The 22,023-nt window shown below is 52.4% G+C and overlaps 2 protein-coding genes across 8 annotated transcripts; both read right to left on the bottom strand.

Moving 5' to 3' along the window:
- Positions 1-342: 342 nt before the first annotated feature.
- Positions 343-14,724, bottom strand: WNK4 (WNK lysine deficient protein kinase 4). 7 transcript variants are annotated; one of them, XM_070392939.1, is made up of 19 exons: positions 14,026-14,724; positions 12,503-12,675; positions 11,285-11,505; positions 10,842-10,999; positions 10,260-10,348; positions 9,931-10,147; positions 7,943-8,207; positions 7,606-7,727; positions 7,325-7,383; positions 7,108-7,225; positions 6,727-6,843; positions 3,272-3,409; positions 2,704-2,758; positions 1,999-2,603; positions 1,860-1,920; positions 1,342-1,750; positions 1,111-1,253; positions 836-891; positions 343-686 (listed from the first exon to the last, which is right to left on the bottom strand). In XM_070392939.1, exons 1-19 carry the CDS (start codon positions 14,638-14,640, stop codon positions 684-686), a joined length of 3,624 nt encoding a protein of 1,207 aa, XP_070249040.1. In that variant the 5' UTR covers positions 14,641-14,724; the 3' UTR covers positions 343-683. The 7 variants fall into 7 exon arrangements, with proteins under 7 accessions (XP_070249040.1, XP_070249038.1, XP_070249037.1 ...); XM_070392937.1 differs by having other exon boundaries at positions 794-891; positions 14,026-14,723; XM_070392936.1 differs by having other exon boundaries at positions 1,054-1,253; positions 14,026-14,722.
- A 1,016-nt stretch (positions 14,725-15,740) lies between these two features.
- Positions 15,741-20,680, bottom strand: VPS25 (vacuolar protein sorting 25 homolog). Its single transcript, XM_070394243.1, has 6 exons — positions 20,580-20,680; positions 20,221-20,366; positions 19,460-19,513; positions 19,001-19,089; positions 18,156-18,231; positions 15,741-16,348 (listed from the first exon to the last, which is right to left on the bottom strand). The coding sequence occupies exons 1-6, from the start codon at positions 20,630-20,632 to the stop codon at positions 16,236-16,238; spliced, it is 531 nt and encodes a 176-aa protein (XP_070250344.1). The 5' UTR covers positions 20,633-20,680; the 3' UTR covers positions 15,741-16,235.
- Between the last annotated feature and the right edge of the window lie 1,343 nt (positions 20,681-22,023).

The following is a 22,023-nucleotide window of genomic DNA, read 5'->3' as shown; positions in this document are numbered from 1 at the left end:
AGAAAAGGTCACTCTGTCCTTCACCCTACAACACCCTCCAACTTTATTGCCTTTCCCACCCTAGAGAGAAAGGTAGATGAAGGATAAGGGACAGCTTTCATTTTTATTTTTTTAACTTCCATTGGGGCCTGCCTGTGCAGGCCTAAGGTGGGATCGAGATGGTGAGGAGGATCACTGACTTTGCAGTTTCCTCATGAACTGCTGGCAGGAAGCCAGAAGGCTGGGCAGCTTCTAGCCCTGCCTCCTATTGTGAGAGGAGATTCCCTTCTAAGTCCTCCCCTTCCCAACCCCATAAGCCTTTGCCCCCAGTTCTCAAGGCCTGACGGATACAAATTTGGAGTCTGAGTTTCCAGCATTTTTATTGGCTGATAATTCCGGTGTCCATTTGCCCAGCTGGGAGTGTGCCCTGTGAAAGCATCTGCGTTTGGGTGGGATTGCTTAGTGGTTGGCTCTTGGCTGGGGAGGTAGCAGGCTGCAGAATTTATACTTTCTACACACAGCAAATAGTTCTCATATGCTTGGCTTTTCCCTATAATGGAACAGCACTCTCCATGCCCTTTTGTCCTTCTACTCCCTCAGTGCTGAGGTCTTCCTTGCAGAGTTGTACTGATTAGCAGATTCTGAGAGCACAAGCTCCATGGTGGGTCCTGGTGTGGGGGAGACGCATGGCTTCTATTCTGAATTCACTGCAGGGAAAAGAAAAAGCACTGAAGAAACCTCCAGGGTGGGTGGAGAATGAAGCTACAGCCAGATACCATTCCCTGGACTCTCCCTCCCTTGGGCCCGCCCTCACCATCCTGCCAACATCCCCGGCGAATGTCACCCCCTTGCTTGCCCGCTGCTCCTGGGAGCCGGTGCTGCTGCCACTCAGGGAGTTCCTTCGTATGATGCCTGGGTGTAGGATGGGGAGGGAGAGCACTAAGTGAGGGAAGGGGCCACGGGGAGAAGGGGGCTAGTCCCCCCAAACCAAGGGCAGACCCCCAGGGCCTGAAAGAAAGCTGCATCACTAGGGAAGAGGACTGGGAAGATGGAACCTGGCAACTGCAGTCTCACCAGGGCCTGGGGGCTCGGAACGCTGCAGGCTGTTGCGTCGGGAAGTGGGGAAGCTACCCTTGGAGAGGCGGCGCTGGCGGCTGGACAGCATAGCAGCAGGGGCCACGATACCCGGTGGGGGCTGCTTCCCAAGCCTGCTGTACAAGTCCTCAATTTCCTTTTTCTGTAGTGTCTGTAGGGCCTCCACCTCTGACAAGTGCCTGAGGATGCACCAGGAGCATGAGGGAGCTAGCCACACATTTTGCTCTCCCAAGTCGACTTCTTGTCCTCCATCCTCCCCAGACTCACTTCTGCCGAAGACTCTGCAGCTCAGCCCAGAATTCCTCATCCTCCCCGCTGCTCTCTGATTCCTCACTGCTCAGACACAGGCTGCTATAGGAGTAGTTTATCCACACTGGGCTGGGATGGCTCAGGAGTGGGGAGCTGTCCCCCACTTGGGATTCCTTCCCACTGTCCCTTTCCTCCTCCACTCCAGCTCCCAAGCCCTCGGCTGCACGGTCACTCTCGGCCAGAGCCTCCCTGGCCTCTGGCTCGTCTCCAGTACTATCCTCTGTGTCTGAGCTTTCTGAGGTCAGCTGAGGGGTTGGAGGCTTCAGGGAATCAGAGAGAGTTGGGGATGTTGGTTGCAGGGAAAGAGGCTCAGCTGGTTCTTTGGATGAAGTCACTTGGAAACGCCCAACAAGCTGGGGCTTTCCCTCTGTGGAGAGACAGGAAGGAGTCATGGAAGGAGGGAGAGAAATCAGTGGCGGAATATAAAACGGACTGAGGATAACGGGCAGGGGAAGATCAGTGGTCAGAGGCCTCACCTTCAGAGATGGGTGCCAGTCTGGCTTCACCCAGGAGTGGCCGAGCAGGATTTGGGGAGGCCTACAAAGTGTGGTCCATGAGGAGAGAAATTCTCCGGAATTGAGCCCCCTTAAACATCCCCCCTGGTTTCCTACTCACCTCACTCTCCAACTCAGCTGTCAAAGGTGAAGGCCTCTCCTGGCCACAGGGATCAAGGGGAGGGGGAGAGGGTAGGCTTGATAAGGGACCAGGAGGAGCTGGAGGAGACTGGGAAAGGAGCCCTGGCGAGGGGGACAGTAGGGACTGGGCCACAGTCATCACAGCCAGTGAGAAGGCACTAGCCAGAGAGAGAAGAGGGGCTGTTGTGGAGGGGAGAGGGGAGGAGGAGGAGCATGGAGGAAAGGAATGAGGCACAAGAGTGGCCTGGGAACAACTGGGAGAGAAGGCAGGTGGAGAACTGGGGAGGAGAGGACTCTGTGGAAACTGAGAGGCTGGGATTGGAAACTGGGATGCACTGGGGGAGAATGGAAGTGGAGAGCTGGGGGGGTGTGGAGAGAGATTTGAAACCTGGGGAGAAATTGGAGAAAATGGGGAGGGGCTGGGATGATATGGGGGAGAAGTGATGGGGAAGATGGGACTTGGGAAAACAGGGGTTCCAGGAGAAAATGGGTTTCCAGGAGACAAGGGGGTTCCAGAAGAAGATGGGGAAGTGGAGAAGGCTGCCCAGCTGCTATGCTCCAGGGAGGTACCACTCTGGAACTCTGCTAGGGAGGAGAGTGTGTTGAGATTCCAGTCCTCCATTCCCTGCGCCTTTCCCAGGAGCAACCCAAGGTTTGGGGAGAGTAGGGAGAACTCGGTACATACCGCTGGATGGGTTGGGGAGGGGGCCTGGGAGAACAGGCAATGGTGCAGGCTCCTCCTGAGGGAGAGAAGGGGGCCCACAGTCACAGTGGGGAAGAGCCTAGTCTTGGTTGCAGACGGGGGTTCTTAGGCCAGGACTCATGGACCTCTAGGAGTCCATAGATGGATTTCAGGAATTCAGAAATGTATTTGCTTAAATATTTAGAAGTAAAGGGCATGATGTCTACAACTTAAGTGATTCAGAAAAAAATATGTACACATATAGAAGGGGAAAGAAAAAGCTAACGTGGCAAAAACAATGAGCAAATCTAGGCTAAGAGTATCTAGTTCTTTGTACAATTCTTGCAACTTCTTTCTGTAAGTCTGAAATTATTTCAAAATAATAAGTTAAAAGAAAAGTATGCATTAAACACATTTTTCTAGAACAAAGCTTTCATCGGAGGCTAAAAGCCACTGTTTTAGGTTTCCAGAGATGAAGAGGAGTTAGATCCAAGGCCACTAGTGAGGCAGAGAGTAATGAAGCCTTGAGCAGAGAATCAGTTTCCCCCTGGAGGTGTCCAAGGAGTCTGACCTGAGGGCCAAGGGGATCTTCAGCAGCCTCCACAGGGCCAGTATCTCTCTTCAACAGGGTCTCCACTCGATGAATAATCTCCCGAATCCTGCTCAAGAATCCAGCTCGCTCCGAAGGCAGAATGAACTCATTATATACCTGGCAAAGGTCAGCAGGAAGGGGAGGGAGGGTTCAGTTATCCCACTCCTCTCTCTCCCCCTGCCCTGATCTGTAAAAGGCAGCCTTTCACCCTACCACTTCTGCCAACCACCAACCTAAAACAAGTATTTAATAAATATCTACTGTGTGTCAAGCACTGTGTGATGTTAGCTACTATCCTCCCAGTGGTTCTCAACCTTCCTAATGCCGCGACCCTTTAATACAGTTCCTCATGTTGTGGTGACCCTCAACCATAAAATTATTTTCGTTGCTACTTTGTAACTGTAATTTTGCTACTGTTATGAATCGTAATGTAAATATCTGATATGCAGGATGTATTTTCAGGGGTCGCGACCCACAGGTTGAGAACCGCTTAAGGTATAGAGGAAAATAGCTAACGTTCATAGGATGCATGTATATACCAGAGACTTTATATATCTTATCACATGTAACACCAACAACAGCTTTCTGGGATCTTTATTAACACCCCCATTATAGAGTTAAGATAACCAATGCTCAAAGAGATTAAGTTCAGTCTGCCCAAATTCACTGGATTTGCACCAGATCTGTCCAAACCCAAAACCTGAGTTCTTTCCACTGTTGCCTCACATGCTTTTGGACACAACTCCTACTCTCATAGGACTTATAAAGTATCCCACACATGCGTGCGCACACAAGTAAAAATAAGGCAATAAATGGTAAATATATCATTCAATTCCAAAAACGCTTAGTGAGCACATACTATGTGTCAGGCATTGTGCTAGGTACTGTGAGGAATACAGAGAAGCATAAAACAAGGTCCTGGTCCTGAAGAAGGCCAAAATCTAGTGGGAGAGACACATACACAGAACTCAATATATTGTAAGTCAGCCCGTGGTAGGTGAGGCATATATGACCGAGGGATAGATAAAAATGCTATTCCAGGTGGGGGAAAGGGAGAGTTGTTGTTTAATGGGTACAGAGTTTCAGATTTTCAAGATGAAACAGTTCTGGAGATCTGTTTTCAAAACAATGTGAATGCACCTAACACTCATGAACTGTATACTTAAAAAGGGTTAAGAGGACAAACTTTATGTTATGTGTTTTTTAACCACAATTTTTAAAAATGCTACTCCAAAGAGAGAGAGCAGGTCACTCTACCCCAAGAGGAGCTGGGGGAGTTGGGATGGCGTCACAGAGCTGAACCTTGAAGGATGAATAAAAAAAGCCCTTTACTGAAGGCCTACCATGTGTAGATACTTCTCCTGTATTATATCATATTATATCATTTCCCTTTTCATATGTATTATATCACATTTCATAGAACATTTTTGCAAAATAGGTGTTATCACCTACATTTTATTGATGAGCAACTGAAGTACAGAAAGGTTATGAAACTTGCCCAAGTTTTTAGTAAATTACAGTGACACTTGAACTTGGGTCCTGTGTGAAATCCCACCCTTTCCTCTGTTCCATGCTGCTCATCAGGAAGAGAGGGGCAGTGTAGGCAGAGAGAACAGCATGAGTAATAGCTCTGAGGCATGAAGCGGCATGGCACATTCACAAAATAGTGGAGACGTAAGCACAGCTGAAAGTGCTGTGAATTTTAAAGACCATGTTCCAGAATATTGGATTTAATCTCAAGAGAATTCTGCTGCAGAGAAGTAGAGGGTGGCCTGGTAAGGAGAGAAGAGAGAGCAATGGGTGCTGGGTGCAGGGGGTGGGGTCTCCATGGCAGTGTGGATCTGAGTGGGCTTGAAAGCCCAGTAGAGAAGTTTCTCAGGCAAGAGATGAGAAACGCCTGAGCAGATCAAGGCAAAAGCAGGAAAGCAGCCAGCCTCTTCAGAGGACTATTTAGAAACCAGGGTGACTGGAGGAAAGATCCTGGAAGGGTCAAGTAGCTTGATGGGAGGTGGTAAGCTTGCATGTCAAGTGATATTTTGTCTGTGTCCTGGACACAAAGTGAATGACATGATAGAGGATAAGCTTTTTAGGAGAGAGTGCTGGAAGCCTGTCGTTTCTCCCATTTCCTTTCCTCTTTCACCCCAGAGGCTGACAGCCACCAACCACCCTTACTCCACCGAAACTGGTTTCCCACAAAGACCTTCTCCTGACAAATGCCAGTGTGATCTTGCCTTAGACTTCACCCTATGCCACCTCCTTGAAACTCCTCGCTCAGTTTTTACTAATCTTTCTGGGCTCCTCCTACTTTTCAGGTTCCATCACGGTGTCTTTTGATGACCTATCCTATCTCCCATTCTAGAACTGGGGGTACCCATGGAGACACACTTTCAGATCTTCTATGCCTCTGGTTTTGCAGGCCCATCTCCATTCACTCAGTTCTATACTGACGACTCCTGAGTCCACCTCTCTCTCTAGCCCTGCCTGACCTATATCCTGCTTCTATGGAGAATCTTATGTTGCCTGTCCGTTATTCAATTCATCATGACCCCTAAAAAAGCCCACTTTCATTTCCAACTTTCCCTCTCCTTTGATGGTCTACTTCCAATAGTCCCTCCAAGCTACAAGTCACCCTTGATATCCCCTCTCCCATATCAACTCAGCAAATATTTATTCAGCATCTACTATGTGTATTGTACTATGTCAATAAATTACTGTATTACAGAGTCATTTTCCTGAAACCCCTCCTCCCTCCCATATAATCTATTCTTTCCAGTCCACACCTGGCTCCTTGTATCCATCTGCCAACTAGATTCCCTACCCCCAACCTGCTCCCATGTCCCATGGCAGATTGGTCTTCTTAAAACCTAGTCTCACCATGTTACACTCTAACTCTCAGAACCACCTATAATCCAGGCCCACTCTACATGCCCAATCTCACTTTCAGAAGGGCTACTGGAACCCTTAATTCTAGTGTCTCCTCAAGAAGCCCTCCCAATGCCATATTCTAAGTCACTATCTATTTCTATGCCTTTGCTTATGCTGTACCCCAACTAGACATGCCTTTTCCACCCTTCACTGCTATTCTTACGCATCTGTCAGAGCTTGCATAAGTCCTACTTCTTCCCCTTCCTGCCCACAGCCCATCCTTTACTTACAGCCACAGTATCACATGTCTGGCATGTACTTCACTGCAGCTCTTGGGTATACTCTATGTGAGTCTCAAATTGCTCCAGCTGAGGATCCAAACCTCACTAGATAAACAAATCTCTCCCAAAACAAGATGTCTTCAGTGACACTATGCTGAGTGCCTCCAAGTGCTTTAAAAACACTTTTGCTGTTGGAGGGGAAGGAGGGGAAGTTCAGCGCCAGGGAAGATCAGGAGGAAGACTGTTGTCCCAAACCCAAAGCTCAGTCCTCATCTTGCTCCCCCTCACCATGGCAGCTGCAATCTCTTCTGGGCTGTCCCCATCCAGATCAAATCGGAAGGTCACCATCTTGCTGTTGTGTGTCTGTAGCTGGCACTCAACCACTCTGTCATTCTGGTCTGAGACCTTCAGATTTAAATTCAGCAGAAGGGAGGAGGTCAAGCCCTCTGTCCGTATCACAGATGCCCATCCCACTCCAACCAAGTGATGCGGCAGGATTGGAATTGAAGAGAAGCAGACCCTGCTCCCAAAATCTGGTATTAGAAACTGGCTGCCAGTTGGGTACCAGTCACACACTGCTACTCCCCTTTTCTGGCTAACCTCCCCCATCTTCCTGAAAGTTCCCTCTTGGCCCAAAAGGTTGTTCCCCATCTCCTACGCCTTCCTTACACTAGTGACCCGAAGCCGGGATCGGGGTCTTCGCCGGAGATTTCTCCCTAGGGGTCTCCTCATCCGTCCCATCCCTTCACCCATGTCGCTAAGGCCTGATGCTGCATCTGAGGCATAGCTACAAAGGGAAGGAGACAGAAGGCGTGTCAGAGTAGACGCTGGGACCCCAGAGCTCCATATGTCTCACCCTAGCACCCCAACTCATACCAAAACTTACCTGTCTCCAGGGGAAAAGTCACTGCCAGGGCCAGAACGGGGAATAGATAGGGCAAAAGTCTGAAATAGGATATGGGTTATTGAGATCAGAGAAAGATCACTGTTGGGATCCAGGGAGATGGTTTCAAGGATGAGGTTCTAGGGAGACGAAATTAAGGATGATGAGGACAAAAGTAATATTTCCAGGGCCATGGGGCGAGGTTATAGGGTTGGATTTCACAAGGAGGGAAATAGGTCATAGGCTTGGAATGGTTGGGAGCCCCCCAAGTGACCCCCTCTCACCGAGGGCAGGCAGAGATGGGACTCAGCGGGGCTGGATGGCACCCCCCTAGGGGGCTGAAGGGCAGGGTCTGAGGCATCCAGGAAGCCGGAGGAGCTGAGGTAGCCATCAGTCTCGCAATCAGCTGGTGGGGGAGGGGATCAAAAAAGGGGAAATAAAGGAGAGTGGTGGCAGAGGAGGGGGCTTGCCTGACAAGGAGGGGCCTGGAGTTGTCCAGAAGGAGCTCCAGGTCTAGATGTGGAAGGCAGGGTAAGTGACAGTGCTGCTGGGATGAACTTCTGGGTGGGAGGCAGAGGCCAAGGGTCTGGGACCTAGGTCCTAAGATCAGAGGTGACTTACAGGTGGTAGATGAGTAGCTGGCATGGCGGAAGAGGAATGGCTGGTGTTGGTCCGCCTCTGGCTCCTCAGGCTCAGCGGGGAAGGAACTGGGGAGACCAGGAGTCATGGGGATGGTTGCTGGCGGGGGTTCTGGCTCAGGGGCGAGGGCCTCCAGCTCCCTAGCTTTGCGCAGCTTCTCACGCTTTCGCTGGATAGCAGCCACCCGTTCACGTACTGCACGGGCCACTGGCTGGTAATCAGCTTCACAGACTAAGCCCAGGGCCACCTGGATAGGAAGGGTGAGGAACACAGTTTGGGACCCCCCTCAAAGATCCATCAGAACACTTTCTTGTGGCCTCCAGGATATGGGAATAAGGGGACCAACATTCACTGATTACTGACTACATCTATTAACTGGCAGCTCCTTATATTATCAAGGTTAAATCCTCCTAATAACCTCCTGAGATAGGTCTTATCAACCCCATTTTTAGAAACAAGTGACCAGTTCATGGTCATACAGTCAGTCAGTTGCTCTTGTTGGGGGGGAGTTACTGGCACTATTTGGAGACTTGCCAGGCCGGCTGGCTCAGTGGCTGAGCATCATCAACCTAAAATCATTCACGGTTCGATTCCCATTCAGGGCACATGCCCAGTCAGAGGCGTTCAGGAGGCAGATGATCAATGATTCTCTCTCATCATTGATGTTTCTCTCTCCCTCACTCCCTTCCTCTCTGAAATCAATAAGAATATTTTTTAAAAATATTTGAAGACTTTATAGTTGTCATAACTGGGGGGTAGGGGGAAGGTGCTACTGGCATCTAGTAAGTAGAAGCCAGGGATTCTTCTCAACATCCAACAATGCACGAGACAGTCCCCAAAACAAGATGTCTGTAGTGTCAAGGTCAAGAACTCCTATAAGTAATGGGTCAGGATTTGAGCTCAGGTCAGTGCTATGAAGACCTGTTCTTATGCCACATTTCAAACACTTTCTCGGGTTCCTGACCCAGACCCACATGGATGAGCCCCATCCTTTCAACTTCCATTTTTCTATTGAGAATCTTATATTCTCCCCTGTCCCCCTGAGGCCTTCCTAAACCAGCCCCCCAATCTCCTTCCCCCACATCTTCTACCTCCCATGTATACCTCTCCTGGTCTCCCAGTTTCTGTTCATCATCTCTTTTTCATTTCAACAAGCTTTGCTGGGCACATAAAGGAGGTCGGGCAGGGTCTGACTGAAAGGCTGAACAACCTGAGTTTAGATCCAGCTTTGCCACTTACTTGGCACCTTGGACAAGTTATTCAACCTCTCCGAGCTTTCATTTCCTCATCAATAAATCAGGATAAAATCATTCCATGTCAGGGCTGTAACAATGATCAAGTGCATGTGAAAGTGCTCCAGGCTGTGTACACATGTGGGCTATTAATGAGTGCCTACCATGTGTCAAGCACTTCAGGGACAGAAAAACCAAATCAACACAGTCCCTGCCCTCAAGGAGCTTACGGTCTAGTAGAGGAAAAGAGAAATGTACCCTGGTGGAAAACAAGACCTGTGATCGTGGGTCCTGTAACTGAGGACCTGTGGACGTGGAAAGCAGCACTTAATTTTGAATCTAGAGGGATAGGCTTCCTGAAATTGACAGTTCTGAGCATGGAGGAAGAAAGAGAAATAAAGAAACCTAAAAACAAGAGATGGGGAAAATATGAAGGGAGGGATAGGAAAAAATAAATAGATCGATAAATTGAGCAGAAAAGCATTCCAGAAACACTGACTCAGCAGGAAAGTTGAAGTAAAGTAGGGAGGTTGGAGGACTCAGGGTCTGATCTGGAAAATAAAATCTTCAACACAGGAGTGTGTGTGTGTGTGTGTGTGTGTGTGTGTGTGTGTGTGTGTTAAGAAGGACGGGGCAGGAAGACACTGGCAGGGGATGCCTAGAAGAGTGGTTGGGCCCTTTCCCACCACCCCGGCTTCCCTCGCATCCCCACTGCAAGGCAGTCTGTCCTCCACTCACCATCTCCTGCGCCACCTCCTCAGCAGCGTCCCGACCCAGCTGGAACAGGAACTCGATGGCCTGATTGTCCCGTGGGCGCCCTCCGCGCCGCGCATCCTCCATGCGCAGCCAGAGCTTGAGGTCAGGCTTCTCACCGTCATCCTCCTCTGCCAGCTCCACGTGCACACCACGCTCCTCTCGAAAGAAGGCGTGAGCCAGTAGGTCCTGGATGGTGAACCTGAGAGGGCGCAGCAGCAGTGAGCCGGGCCCCCACCACCACCACCACCACCACCCCCACCCCAACCCCGCCTCCCACCACCGCAGCCGCCTGCCCCTGCACCCCACCCCACCTCTCATTCTTATCTGTTCGAATGCAGCCTTCAATGATCTCCTTCACCTCGGGCATCTTCACCTTGTAGAAGCTGTTAGGCTTTGTGCCCTGAAGAAGGGGTTACATTAGTCTCAGGCTCTCTACGCCCCAGTTCTCGGTTTGACACGTGCCCCCTCCACACACTCCACCCACACATGCCCAAGAGAGCAACTTGCAGTCGCAAAAGCACAGAGACTGCTGCAGGGAGATTTGATTTCGAATCCCAATCCCCGCATGTATCGATAATGTGACCTTAAACAAGTCTGCCTCAGCCGGCTTTTCATTTGTAAAAGAGCGGGCAGAATATTAGCCCTGCAGCTGGGAGGATCCGATGAGAGATTGGAAATGGAATCCTTTGTAAACTCTGGGGAGTGCTACACACACATCGTTATTCTAAATAGCTTGTACTGAAGGGGGGGCGTGTGCATCCACTGTCCTTCCGTGTAAACCGGGGCATCTTTGTGTCCAGCCTGTTTTCATTAAGGGAAAGGGCACTGGCCAGGGGCTGGTTGAGACAGGAAAATGGGAGGGGCCCTGGAATTCCCCCCACCCCTTCTCTCACCGAGGTGACCTTGCGGTAGATTTGCGCGGCATTCTGGCACTCGGAGTAGGGGTACTCAGAGGTAGCCATCTCCAGCATGCACATGCCAAACGCGTACACGTCCACAGCCTCATCGTACTTTTCCTCGTACATCTCCGGGGCCATGAACTCCGGGGTCCCTGTAGGATTCACAGCAGGCATCGGGCTGCAGAGCCTCCTTTCTGGCTTTGTCGCTCCCCTTGGATGTGCACAGGCCAGGCAGCTCTCCAGTTCTGGAGCACAAACTGCAACCCTTCCCCACCGCTGCCGGGCAGCTGGAGAGGGGATGCCACAGGTCTCCCCGTTTCCCCCAGGGTTTTCTTACTCTGTGAAGCTTGAAGGACCCAGCTGGGGGAAAGGGAGACCCCAGGCTCTCTTCTGACGTGGGGCAGGGAGGAATGACAAGGACTCCTGGAGGGACTCACCAATGACACTCTTGGCAAAAGAGGCACGCTTGAGTGTGGCCAGGCCCAGGTCCCCGATCTTGACAGAGCCCGTAGGGCCAGTGATAAAGACATTGTCACACTTGAGATCTCGGTGCAGGATAGGGGGTACTCGGGAGTGTAGGAAGTGAAGCCCCCGCAGGATTTGGCGGCTCCAGCGCTGCAGGACTCGGGGCTTCATCTCACGGAACCGCCTCAGGTATCTGCGCAGGGCGCACAGCCAGGGTTGTGGTGGGGGAGGGAGCCCTCACTGGGAAGCTCTCCCAGCCCTACCCGCACCACTGTCTATGCATCTTCTGCCAGCATTCTCCTAGCCCAGGTCTGCACAGGGAGCCAGGGAGAAACTGAGCCGGGAGGTGTGGTAAGTAGACATGAGGTTATAGGGCTGAGGCCAAGGTGCTGTGGAAGCACAGGAAGGGATGACTAACTGCTGCTGCAGGGGGAGGGCTCCATAGAAGGAAATAACTGTGTTGCATCTGAAGGATGAGTAGGAGTTCAAGGGTGAAAAGGGGAAGGGATGGAGACTTTCCAGGCAGAGGGGACACTGCTCAAAGGCACGGAGACAGCAAGCCACAGAGCAGGGTGGGAGGAGGTGCTGGGAATTTGGTGTGTCCGGAATTTAGGCTGAAGATGGGGCTGGATCCTAAGGACTGTGAGCAGGTTATGAATTGTGGACTTTATCCTGAGGGCTGTGGGAGACCTTGACGGGTTTTTAAGAATGGGAGTGATAAGGTCAGATTTGCAATGGAGAGAGAACCCCAGACTGCAGGAAGATAGGATAGCTTGGGGAAGAGAGCGGCAGAGTGGACAGGAGAGGGGCAGAGTGGGGGAAGGCCCTTTGAGGGGACTGCAGGTCTCCAGACCAGTGAGGTCAGTGGCTGTGAGGTGGGAGTGTAGATGGGGCAGTGAAAGCCAAGTGGGGAGGCAGGAGGAAAACCTTGAAGACAGACTGATGGGGGAAGGTGATGCACAGGGTGGTCAGAGAAGAGGCATCTGTGGAGGCACCCACGCTTTGGCGGTAGTGCTGAGTGGACCTTGCCATTCACCACGGCAGAAACAAAGGAGGGGTGGGTGAGAGATAGTGAGCCTGGTGCTGGACTGGATGTAGAGTTTGAGGAGCCTGGGAGAAGTTCCAGAAGCAATGGGACCGCCCACCACCAGCCCTCCCACCAACCACTACCACCAGGCCACAGAGCTCACGTCTTGAGCGTGCCGGACGTCATGAGTTCAGTGACCAGCACGATGCAAACCTGGCCCCTCAGCACTGACTTCCATGAGTCATAGAAGCGGACGATGTTGGGGTGCTGTAGCCCCTTGAGCATCTCCACCTCCTCGGAGAATCGCTGCCGCTCTGCTCGAGACAGTTTCCGAGTCTGTGGGGTAGGGGATGGGAGACAAGGTCAAATCTGGCCCGGGACCCCCACAGAGAGGGGGTGGGGTGGGACACGGGGGCGGGGCCGGGGAGGAAGGGGAAGGTTGAAGCTTGGAATGGAGCTGGGTCGGGGGGATCCGTGGGAAGTGGAATCGCTGGCCTAACCGGCTGCAGACCCCGAATTCCAGGTCCACCCCCTCAAGCTGCCCCGAGGACACGCCCATCCTGGGCCTGGGGCCGCCCCCTGGACCCCCTGCTGGACACAAGCGACTTTATGCAGCCCAGTCCAGGAACCCTGAGCTCAATAGCGCCTTTGTGGCTGCCCGGGCAGGCCATGGGGCGGGAGGGGGCGCCCAGGGGCTGGCAGCAGGCGGGCAGCAGGCAGGCAGACGGGCAGGCAGGGAATTGGGGCCAGCAAGGGGGTTAGCTCCAGAAACTGCCAACTGCTAGAACCAGACAGGAGGTGGGAGAGCTGCAGAAGGAGGTACAGTGAAAGAAAGTAAGGATCAAGGACCAGGTTCCGGGAGATGGCTCCCTATCCCATGGCTGTCCCATCTCCCTCCTTCACCCCCACCCCAGCCCAGTTTGGCCGCCTCTACTAGCCTGGCCTAGAGCCTGGGGCGCGGCACTGGCAGGAGCAAGGGGCCAACCCAGTGCCAGGGCTCCGGGGAGGACCCTTCCCCCAGGCTCTGTTCCCCAGTCTGAATCTGCAGCTGCTGGCCCAAACTTAAAGCCCGTGAGGCTCAGCGCCTTTGGGTCTGGGAAGGAGAGCCCAGGTAGGCAAAGGGATGAGGAGAGGACTGGATTCGGACCAGAGCTGAGCTTGTCTCTCCCTACCCCAACTGTGAAGTCCAGAAGGGGCCTGGGAAGGCCCCATCCTGCCACAACAGCTGAAATCTTCTGGAAGTGGAGAGGACCCTGCCCCACCTTCTGGCATCCATCATCCCAACTTCCTATACAGATGCAGGTAGAGGGGATAGGAGGACCAGGGTCACGCTGAGGGTCTCAGGACTTAGGGGGAGGGAGGGACCACTTCAGCAAAGTAGTGAGGCCAGCCACCTTCTCATACCTCAAATGGTTCTCTACCCAATTTCCCACCCTACTTTCCACCTCTCAGGGTTGAGTATGGGGACTTTCAAGTGAAAATATCCAATCCTTCAGGGGAGCCACTTACACCACCTGCCTCAGTTTCTCTTTCTGCAGCCCAGAATCAGCCAGATCCATGGATCATCAGAGCAAGTGGGAGTAGGGGTGTCTGGTCATTTGACTGGAAAAAATCCCTCCCTCCCTTGTGGGTCTCCCAACCCCAAACCTCCAAAGGGTGCCATCCCGAGGTGCCACCTAGCCGCACCTGCAGCTCACACCAGGCCACCTCCACCGTGGTGTCCGTGTCTAGCCCTCGATACACCGTCTTGAACGAACCACGTCCAATCTCAATGTCAAACTTGAGGTATCGGCCGTCCGGGGACGTTGCCACAGCCTGGGTCTCTGTGTCCTCCTTTTCCTCTTGCTCCCGCCGCCGCTCCTGGGCCCCAGCTTCGGGGACCCTTGGCGGTTCCCGGGACCCCGGGCTCCCAGTGGCGCACGTGAGCTCCGGACGCACAGAGTCTGCAGCCTTCACCAGGGCTCCCCCAGTCCACGTGCCCTCGGGGGGCTCTTCGGCGCTTGGCGGTGGGTTCCTTGCGGGGTCGGGACCAGCAGAGTCCGGAGAATTGGGAGGCTCCGGAACGGGAGAGGTTGCCTGGGACCAAGAGCTCAGTAGCCCCAAGTCGACTGAGCTTCGGCGGCTGAGACGCGAAGAACGCGGCCGGGGCTCAGCTTTCCCGGAGAAGCGACGCGCCCGGCGAGGAAGGGGCCCGAGGCGGGGCGGCCCCGTGGCAGCGAGAGGGGGCGGGGGCCGCAGGGCCAGGTCGGCCTCCGCCTGGGACATGGGGACCGCGGTCTCTGGGGCCGGGGGTGCCAGCATGAAGAAGGGCTGGGCGCCGCGGGGCGGTAAGCCAGGCGGCTGGAGAAGAGGCGGCCGCCCGGGCGGACTGCCTGGGTGCGCAGCGCTCGCGCTGAGCTACTGGGGCCCTAGCCCCCGGCTGGCCCGCACCGGAGCCCCACCCCCGGCCCCGCCCCTACCCCCCAGGGCCGCCCCCTCCGAGCTGCCAGCGGTGTGGATTCTGGTGCACAGCCCTTCACCCCAGCCTTCGCCCCGCCCCCCGGCCGATATCCCTCTCCCCTACCCGTCCCCGCCCCGCGCACCCGCCTTCAGGCTCATTCCTGAGAGCTGGGTGCGAGGCCGTGGGGTGTCCTCCGGCACTCAGAGTGCGCAAACCTGTTTGGTGGGGGAGTGGGGGGCATGACGCTGGATAGGGAGAGGAAACGTGACCTCAGCTCCCAGGCCCTAGAAAGGGGGGGTGGCTACCACAGGCCTGCACGCCCCAGATAAGGTAGCGCCACCCCTCCTAGTCGTCCAGAGTAGCACTAGGCTGACAATACTGAGGTCAATGGAAAGGTCTGGTTTTCTCCGACGCCACCATCCCTCCGAGCTGCATAGGGATGGGAGTGTGCACCCCAGGACCCGGTCACCCAACCCCTCCACCTCCCTACCTTGACCGCAGCTTGGCCCTGATTAGAGTGGCTGTTTTTGCTATGTGGGCTCTCCTTCCTCCCCCTTCTGTTTGCCAAAGTTTCCAATAAACCAAAGTCCATGTCCGGTTTACTCCCCCTCAGCTCTCCTTGGCCTCAACTACCTCACCCGGAGCAGATGGACAGAGGGAGGGGCTTCAGGGGAGTTCAGGACTTTCATAGGGGAGGTGAGGAAAGGAAGCCATTAAGTTACTCCAGTTCAGACACAGAAAGCAGTCTGTCCCCAGGCTGTGTTCCATCAGCACTCCCCCACACAGCCCATCCCGCAGATGTGAAACCACAGGCTCACTGGAGCCCGCCAACACTGGAGGACCTTTCCATTTACAGAGGCCATAGGCCTTCTCTCCCCTCTTCTAAGCTGGGATTCGCTCAGGGGTTAACACTTCACAGCCCTCCCCATGCCCATTCAGTAGTAACATCAGAGGCAGGCAGTGGGGTTGAGCTTTTTTAATATCATAAATCACTGTCCGGCCCCGCCTCTCCCTACCCGCCTCCCGCTTCTTGGGCCTCCTATCTTCATATTGCCTGGAAGGCTGCCTGCAGCCAGGGCTTCCACTATGGGAAGGATCCAGCACCAGCCTGAGAGGGGAGGCAACAGCAGCTACAGGGGTGGGAGTGGGGAGAGACAGAAGCTTGTATAGGCATGAGTGTGTGTGTGTAGTTACATATGTGAACACATGTAAAGTGCTGGGTTTACAGACCCTGGCTCAGGGACAATCTAGGACAGAAGAGGAGGTGGGCAAGGAGAAGCACATCTCTTCTCTGCCTCAGCCTCACCCTATCCCAGGGACAGACACATGGGGTAAGTGGACTGAAGCCCTTTGAGTCTGGTGGAGTCACAGATCCAGTCTGTGGGAACAATGGGTCTGTCTCCTTTTGAAAGCCCTGGAAGGGTAGGAGGTAAGGCGTAAAGGGAGACAGGTCTTGCTAGAAGAACTTGACGCCTCGGCCATCGCTGATAGTGATGATCTCTGCTTTGTGCTCCTGCTGAAGGGCCTGCAGAGCCCGTAGTAAGGTTGCCTCATCCAGCCCGTGGAACTCTGGACAGGGAGATAGGGGCAGTCAGGGACACTCAGCTCCTTGGGGTTCAAGGCCTCTGAGGAGAGCAGTCTAGCTGGAAGATGAGACTTTACAAGGCCAGGATATACATATGCCATCCATACTGCGGCAGCTGCCACCCATCCTTCCTGGGTACACCTGAAGAGTAAGGGGTGGAATGCCCAAGCCCTACCTCTGGTATCATCTTGATATGCCAAGGTTATGGTTTCAATCTCCGGTCAGGGTACATACAAGAAGCAATTAACGAATGCATAACTAAGCAGAGCAACAAATAAATGTTTCTCGCTCTAACATCAGTATTTTTTTAATTAAAAAAAAGTAAGGGGTGGAAGAAAGCTTTAGTCAGCATAAAATGAGTATTCATGCTAATTTTCCCACTCTTGATTCTTCTATCAGATTCAACCCCCACGTACACCCCAAATATGTCTGAGGCCCAAGAGTGACACCATTTGCTTGCAAGCCAGAGGGGGCCTTGACAATCAAGCCTAGGGAGGTCAAGACCCTGTCCCTGACTGACCCTAGCTGCACATCCGTACCCATCATGAGGACCTGTCCTAACACAAAGGAGTATAGCCATACATCTGGCCAGCAGACTGTTAAGGTCCAGCACAGAGATATGCCCTTTCCTAGATAAAAAGAACAAGACTGGGAGCCAAAGGCCAGCTGAGTGTCTGGAGATATGGCATTATACTTCAGGGAGATGTGAGGCAGGAGGCAAGCCCTGACAGGCTTGCATACATCATCCCCTGCGGGGGCCCAGCTCTTAAGTCTGAAAATTTGCTTTCTGAGGAAGCCTCCAGCTTTGCCCAGCCTGAGCGGTGAGCTGGGCAAGGCTGCAGCACTGAAGTCATAGGTGATGGTGAGAGTAGCAAGCAGAGGCCTGCAGAGCAGGGGGAAAGAGCCAAGAGCTATATAAACTCTGTTGGGGCAGTCAGGACCTGGCAGAAAGGGGAAGCATCCCCTTTCCCCCAGCTAAGATGGGAGCTTTTGGTGATCCTGGGGATCAGAATATGAAGGCACGCCGAAACCGGTTTGGCTCAGTGGATAGAGCGTCAGCCTGCGGACTGAAAGGTCCCAGGTTCGATTCCGGTCAAGGGCATGTACCTGGGTTGCGGGCACATCCCCAGTAGGGAGTGTGCAGGAGGCAGCTGGTCGATGTTTCTCTCTCATCGATGTTTCTAACTCTCTATCTTTCTCCCTTCCTCTCTGTGGAAAATCAATAAAATATATTAAAAAAAAAAAAAAAAGACATGTTAGAAAAGTGCATTACTAATGTTTAAAAAAAAAAAAAAAGAATATCAAGGCAGAAATAAAAGAGCTATGTAAAATCAAACACTATGCAAATCGTTACCTGGCTGGAAAACAAAGTATTTAAAAGGGCTGAGGTTTTGGCTCAATCCCTCCAGCTAAGGCCCACAAAGCTTGAGCCCTCTATGAGAATAAAGGGTGAAAGAAAGCCTGAGTCAGCAAGGAATGAGATTTCAAGCTTAATCTCCTGCCCTGGTTCCTCATTTGGTGGCTACACCCTTAATTCTTAACTTTTCATGGGTCACAGGTGCTCTTGAAAATCTGATAATATGGACCCTATTCCTAGAAAAATACACATACCCCCCACAAACAAAACTTGGGTGTTTTGTATGTGAATTCAGGTGGTTTATGAAAATAATGGCTATGGGCTAAGTAGTATTTAGAATTCAGAAGCAGAGAAGTGGGAAATCTGAATGTCAATTAAACAAGGACTGGAGAGAGGATTCAGATGGCAAAACCCGGGGAAGAAAAAGGCATTACCCTCATCCTCTGTGTCTTCCCCATTGGTCAGTTCATACAGGGTGAACACGGAGTTGTTTTGGCCACTCCTGGAAACCTACGGATACAGAAAATGGGGATTGAATAAGGACCAGGAAACTCTTGGGAGAAGGTAAACTGGCAGCTCCACCTCTCTGACCCAGGAATGGTACCCAGTCTCAAACCAGGGTTGTCACCTCTGCAGAGAAGTGGCTAAAACCCACAAGCCATACAGGTGCTATATTTATATGTGTACACACACATTTGGAACCACTAAACCACAGGTCTTCACGTGTCTGGGGACTGACCTCTCATTCTGGTTGTTTTCCTGTTCAGGAATGGGTGGTATGTATTTGTTATATTTGGGTTGTTGATGCTTCTTACCCTCCTTTCTCTCTTGGGAATGTTTAGAGCTGGTGGTGGCTAGGAATTTGGGAGACAGAGTCTGTCCCCACACCCACATTGGTTCAGAATGTCGAATTCATATTGTGGACAGCCCCATAAGGGTGCAGTGGGGGAGCGGCCCCATGTGTTTTTTCCCCCCTTCCTTTCCCCATTTATCTCCTGTGGCCAGAGGCTCCAGCCAACAATAGTACTTGTGGTTCCCAGTGCTGCATTCTCCAAACATGGCCTCATGTAGCCTCTGGTATCCAACAGGCAAAGAAAGGGGACTTCTGTGCAGCCATGGACATTGAGTCACGGACAGAATCTCGCCTGGAAGACCTAGACTTCCTCTTTCTGCCCCCTTCCACTACGCTCAGTCTGGATCTGGGAACACCAGGTATCTGCTGAGCACAGACACAAATCTGCTTTGCCAAGTATTTGTCATTGCAGCAGAATAGTCTCACCCACTGATAGATGAGTTTCCCCCATTCTTCTGGCCTCCGCCACATGATCAGGAAGCTAGACTTGTTCTTATCCAACCACTCCAGGTTCCCTGCAACACAGATACTTATGAAAGCATCAGCTCTAAGAAGGGACAAAGAGGCAATACCAAGGAAGAACAGAGTAGAAGAGACTCAGCTTTCAGAAAGAGAAATTCAAAATCTGTTTTACTACTGCTGTCTGCAAGGCACTCGTTCTCCTGTTCTCCTTCTATGTCTCTTTGGGTCTCGGGGCACAGAGGAAGAGATTTTAATTTGTATACCAATGGGGGAGGGACCTAGGGAATCAGGCTGTCTACTGAACCGAGAACTCTGGGCTGCAAGCAAGGGGAGAGAGAAAAGTTATTAAAAGTCTTATGTTTATCTGTCCTCAGGAAAAGACAACTAGGAGGAAAAATAAGAAATTCGAGGAATTGAACCCACCTTTCTTTCTCAGTTCCTCTAATACAACCTGGATTGATTCCATGGGGAGCTTCCCTGGTTTAAGGTTAAGGGATTGACATTAATGGAATAAACGGGGGGGGGGGGGGGGGGGGGGGGCTAAAAATTCACAGAGCCAGTCGCATGCTGAGAACCACCTGCCCACCACCACTCCCTCCCATATACTCATATGTGCCGTTCCCCAATGGGATATACTAATAAATTGGCATTTCTTAAGACACTGGGGGGAAGAAGATAAAGACAAACTATTCCAATTTAAAGGAAGAGCTTTACAAAATGAAATGTACTGTTTCCTCATCCTCTGTCCGCTCTCCTTCCTGCACAGATATTTTAGGCATGAATCAGGCAGCAAAAACAAATGACACTTACTTCCTGGGAGAATAGGAGCAGGTAGAGAAAGTTACTAAAGGTAGTACCTGAATTTGAGCCTGGCAATGACCAGGACAGGAAACTCAGAGTCCAAGGGGCTCAGGTTGGAAAGCTGGGGACTTGGCTTTGGGGCAGAGGCTCTACGACCTGAATGACAGCTGGGAACCCATCGCTGCCTGGGACCAGCGGGTTTGCTGCTGCATTTGGATTTGGGCGTGAAATGGATGCCAGCTCCATCTACTCGCTCTTTCCCACCGCCAGTGTGGATAGGAACCTGACTACTGTGGGTGAAGGGTGTGTCTGTGGAGTCCGGGCATGTGGGAAAGTGTGGACATGCAGGTGTAGGGGTTGTGGACGAGGCTGAGGGAGGATACGCTGTAGCTTCACGTTGTTGAAGAGCGGGCTCTCCTGAGCTTCCATCACCGTCATGCTGGCCTGTTTGTGCAGGCGGCAGAAGGACAGGACCAGCGAGCACCACGCGGCCAGCTGCTTCTGCCGAGTGTCCACGTTCGGCTGCAACCTGCCGGGTGAAGGGGGTGGGGTGCAGAATGACGGGGAGTGAGAGGGCGCGAGGCAGCCCTCGCCGGAGGCGCGTTTCGGGGAGAAAATGAGAGGCTGAGAGTGGTGGCGACCGAGTCCTTCCTCCCCCTCCCCAGGTGCAGGGTCGGGGTTCAGCCCGGGGCCGGGGGAGGGCAGGGAGGCACAGCGGGGCTTCGCGGGGGCTGAGCCTCACGTAAAGAAGGGCGGGAAGCGATACTGCCACGGCCACTCGAAACTCATCGCCATCGTAGTACCCCAGGAAACCCGGAACCTCCCTGCGAGGGACTTCCGGTCTCCGCTTCCGCACGTCCGGGCAGAAAGCGCAGCAGAAAGGTTCCGGGCCCTTGTTGGGGGAGACGAGCAGTCTAGGGAGGGCTCTTCCTCTTCTGCCAGTCCCTTGCCATTATCCTAAAAATCCTTTCCGTTTAGAGCAGAAGGTCCCTGAGAAGTCTGGCTCAACCCCAGAGAAGGGCAATGACTTCCTCACAGCAGCGTAGTTTGTTCTCAGAACTGCAAGCAGAACCCCAGGTCCCCAGCCCCCAGCCTAGGATTGTGTCCACTATGCTGGGCTTCTTTCAATAATGACATTTGTGTCAAATGCCATTTAAGTTAAAAACCTCACATTTCCCAATCTCTTCGATTCCTATGTCCTTTGACTCTACCTTTCCTCAGTCTCCTGTGCACCCGTGGGAACACGTTTGTAGCTGGAAACGGCTCTGCTTCCTCGGTTCAGAGCAGCCATCCTTGACCACAGCCATCCATCTCTGATCTCTCTCCCGTTCTCACCTTCCTAGTCTCAAGCTCCAGAGCCCTTTTGGTCGTGACTCCTTACCTAGAAGAGACTACTCAATTCTGTCCCCTTGTCTACCTACCTGCTGGTCAGTTTCCAAACCAGATTGTTGGTCCCTGCCCACCCACACCCCCTTTTTGTGTCATTCCTTGGCAGGGGAGTATGCCTAGAAAAAAAATCACCAGAACGTGCTGACTGAGACCCAGATTCCATGACTAACCTCATGACTGGACTCTTAGTGGCCCTTTGTATTTTTTTATTTACTTTAGAGGGAGGGAGGGAGGGAGGGAGGGAGGGAGGGAGAGAGAGAATGAGAAACACTGATTTGTGAGAGAAATATCGGTCAGTTTACACCCTAACCAGGGATTGAACCTGCAACCTGGGTGTGTGCCCTGACCGGGAACCTAACCCACCACCTTTTGGTGTATAGGATGACGTTCTAACCAACTGAGCCATGCTGGTCAGGGTTGTATTTTTTTTTTAAATAAGAGTTTATTTGAACCAAACCGACAACATATGGTGGGGAACAAGCTCTCAAATGCTCCCAACCCTTTGTCTTTTAATGATTCCCTGTCACATCGCTCAAGGTAACTCTTCAAAGTTGTCCACAATCATCAAGCCATGTCACCTGTCCCCATTTTCCTCCTCTCTGCAGAATGTCCTTCCCCTCTATTTTATGAGATTGCAGCCGTTGAATGTGAACTTATTAATCTTTCCCTCTCCATCTGTCAACACACTTGATTTGTCTCTCAAAAAGTCTTCTCTTTCACTCCTTCCTTTTGGACTCAAAGGAAGAAGTGCTGCTCTTCCTTTACAAGGCCAATCCTTTGGCGTATCTTCTTGCCTC

This window comes from Myotis yumanensis, unplaced genomic scaffold (assembly GCF_028538775.1).
Source record: "Myotis yumanensis isolate MYYU_CA2020_CCGP unplaced genomic scaffold, mMyoYum1.0.hap1 SCAF_16, whole genome shotgun sequence".
NCBI lineage: Eukaryota > Metazoa > Chordata > Mammalia > Chiroptera > Vespertilionidae > Myotis > Myotis yumanensis.
Note: the sequence above shows the minus strand (reverse complement) of the source record. Positions and strands in the feature narration are given on the sequence as shown.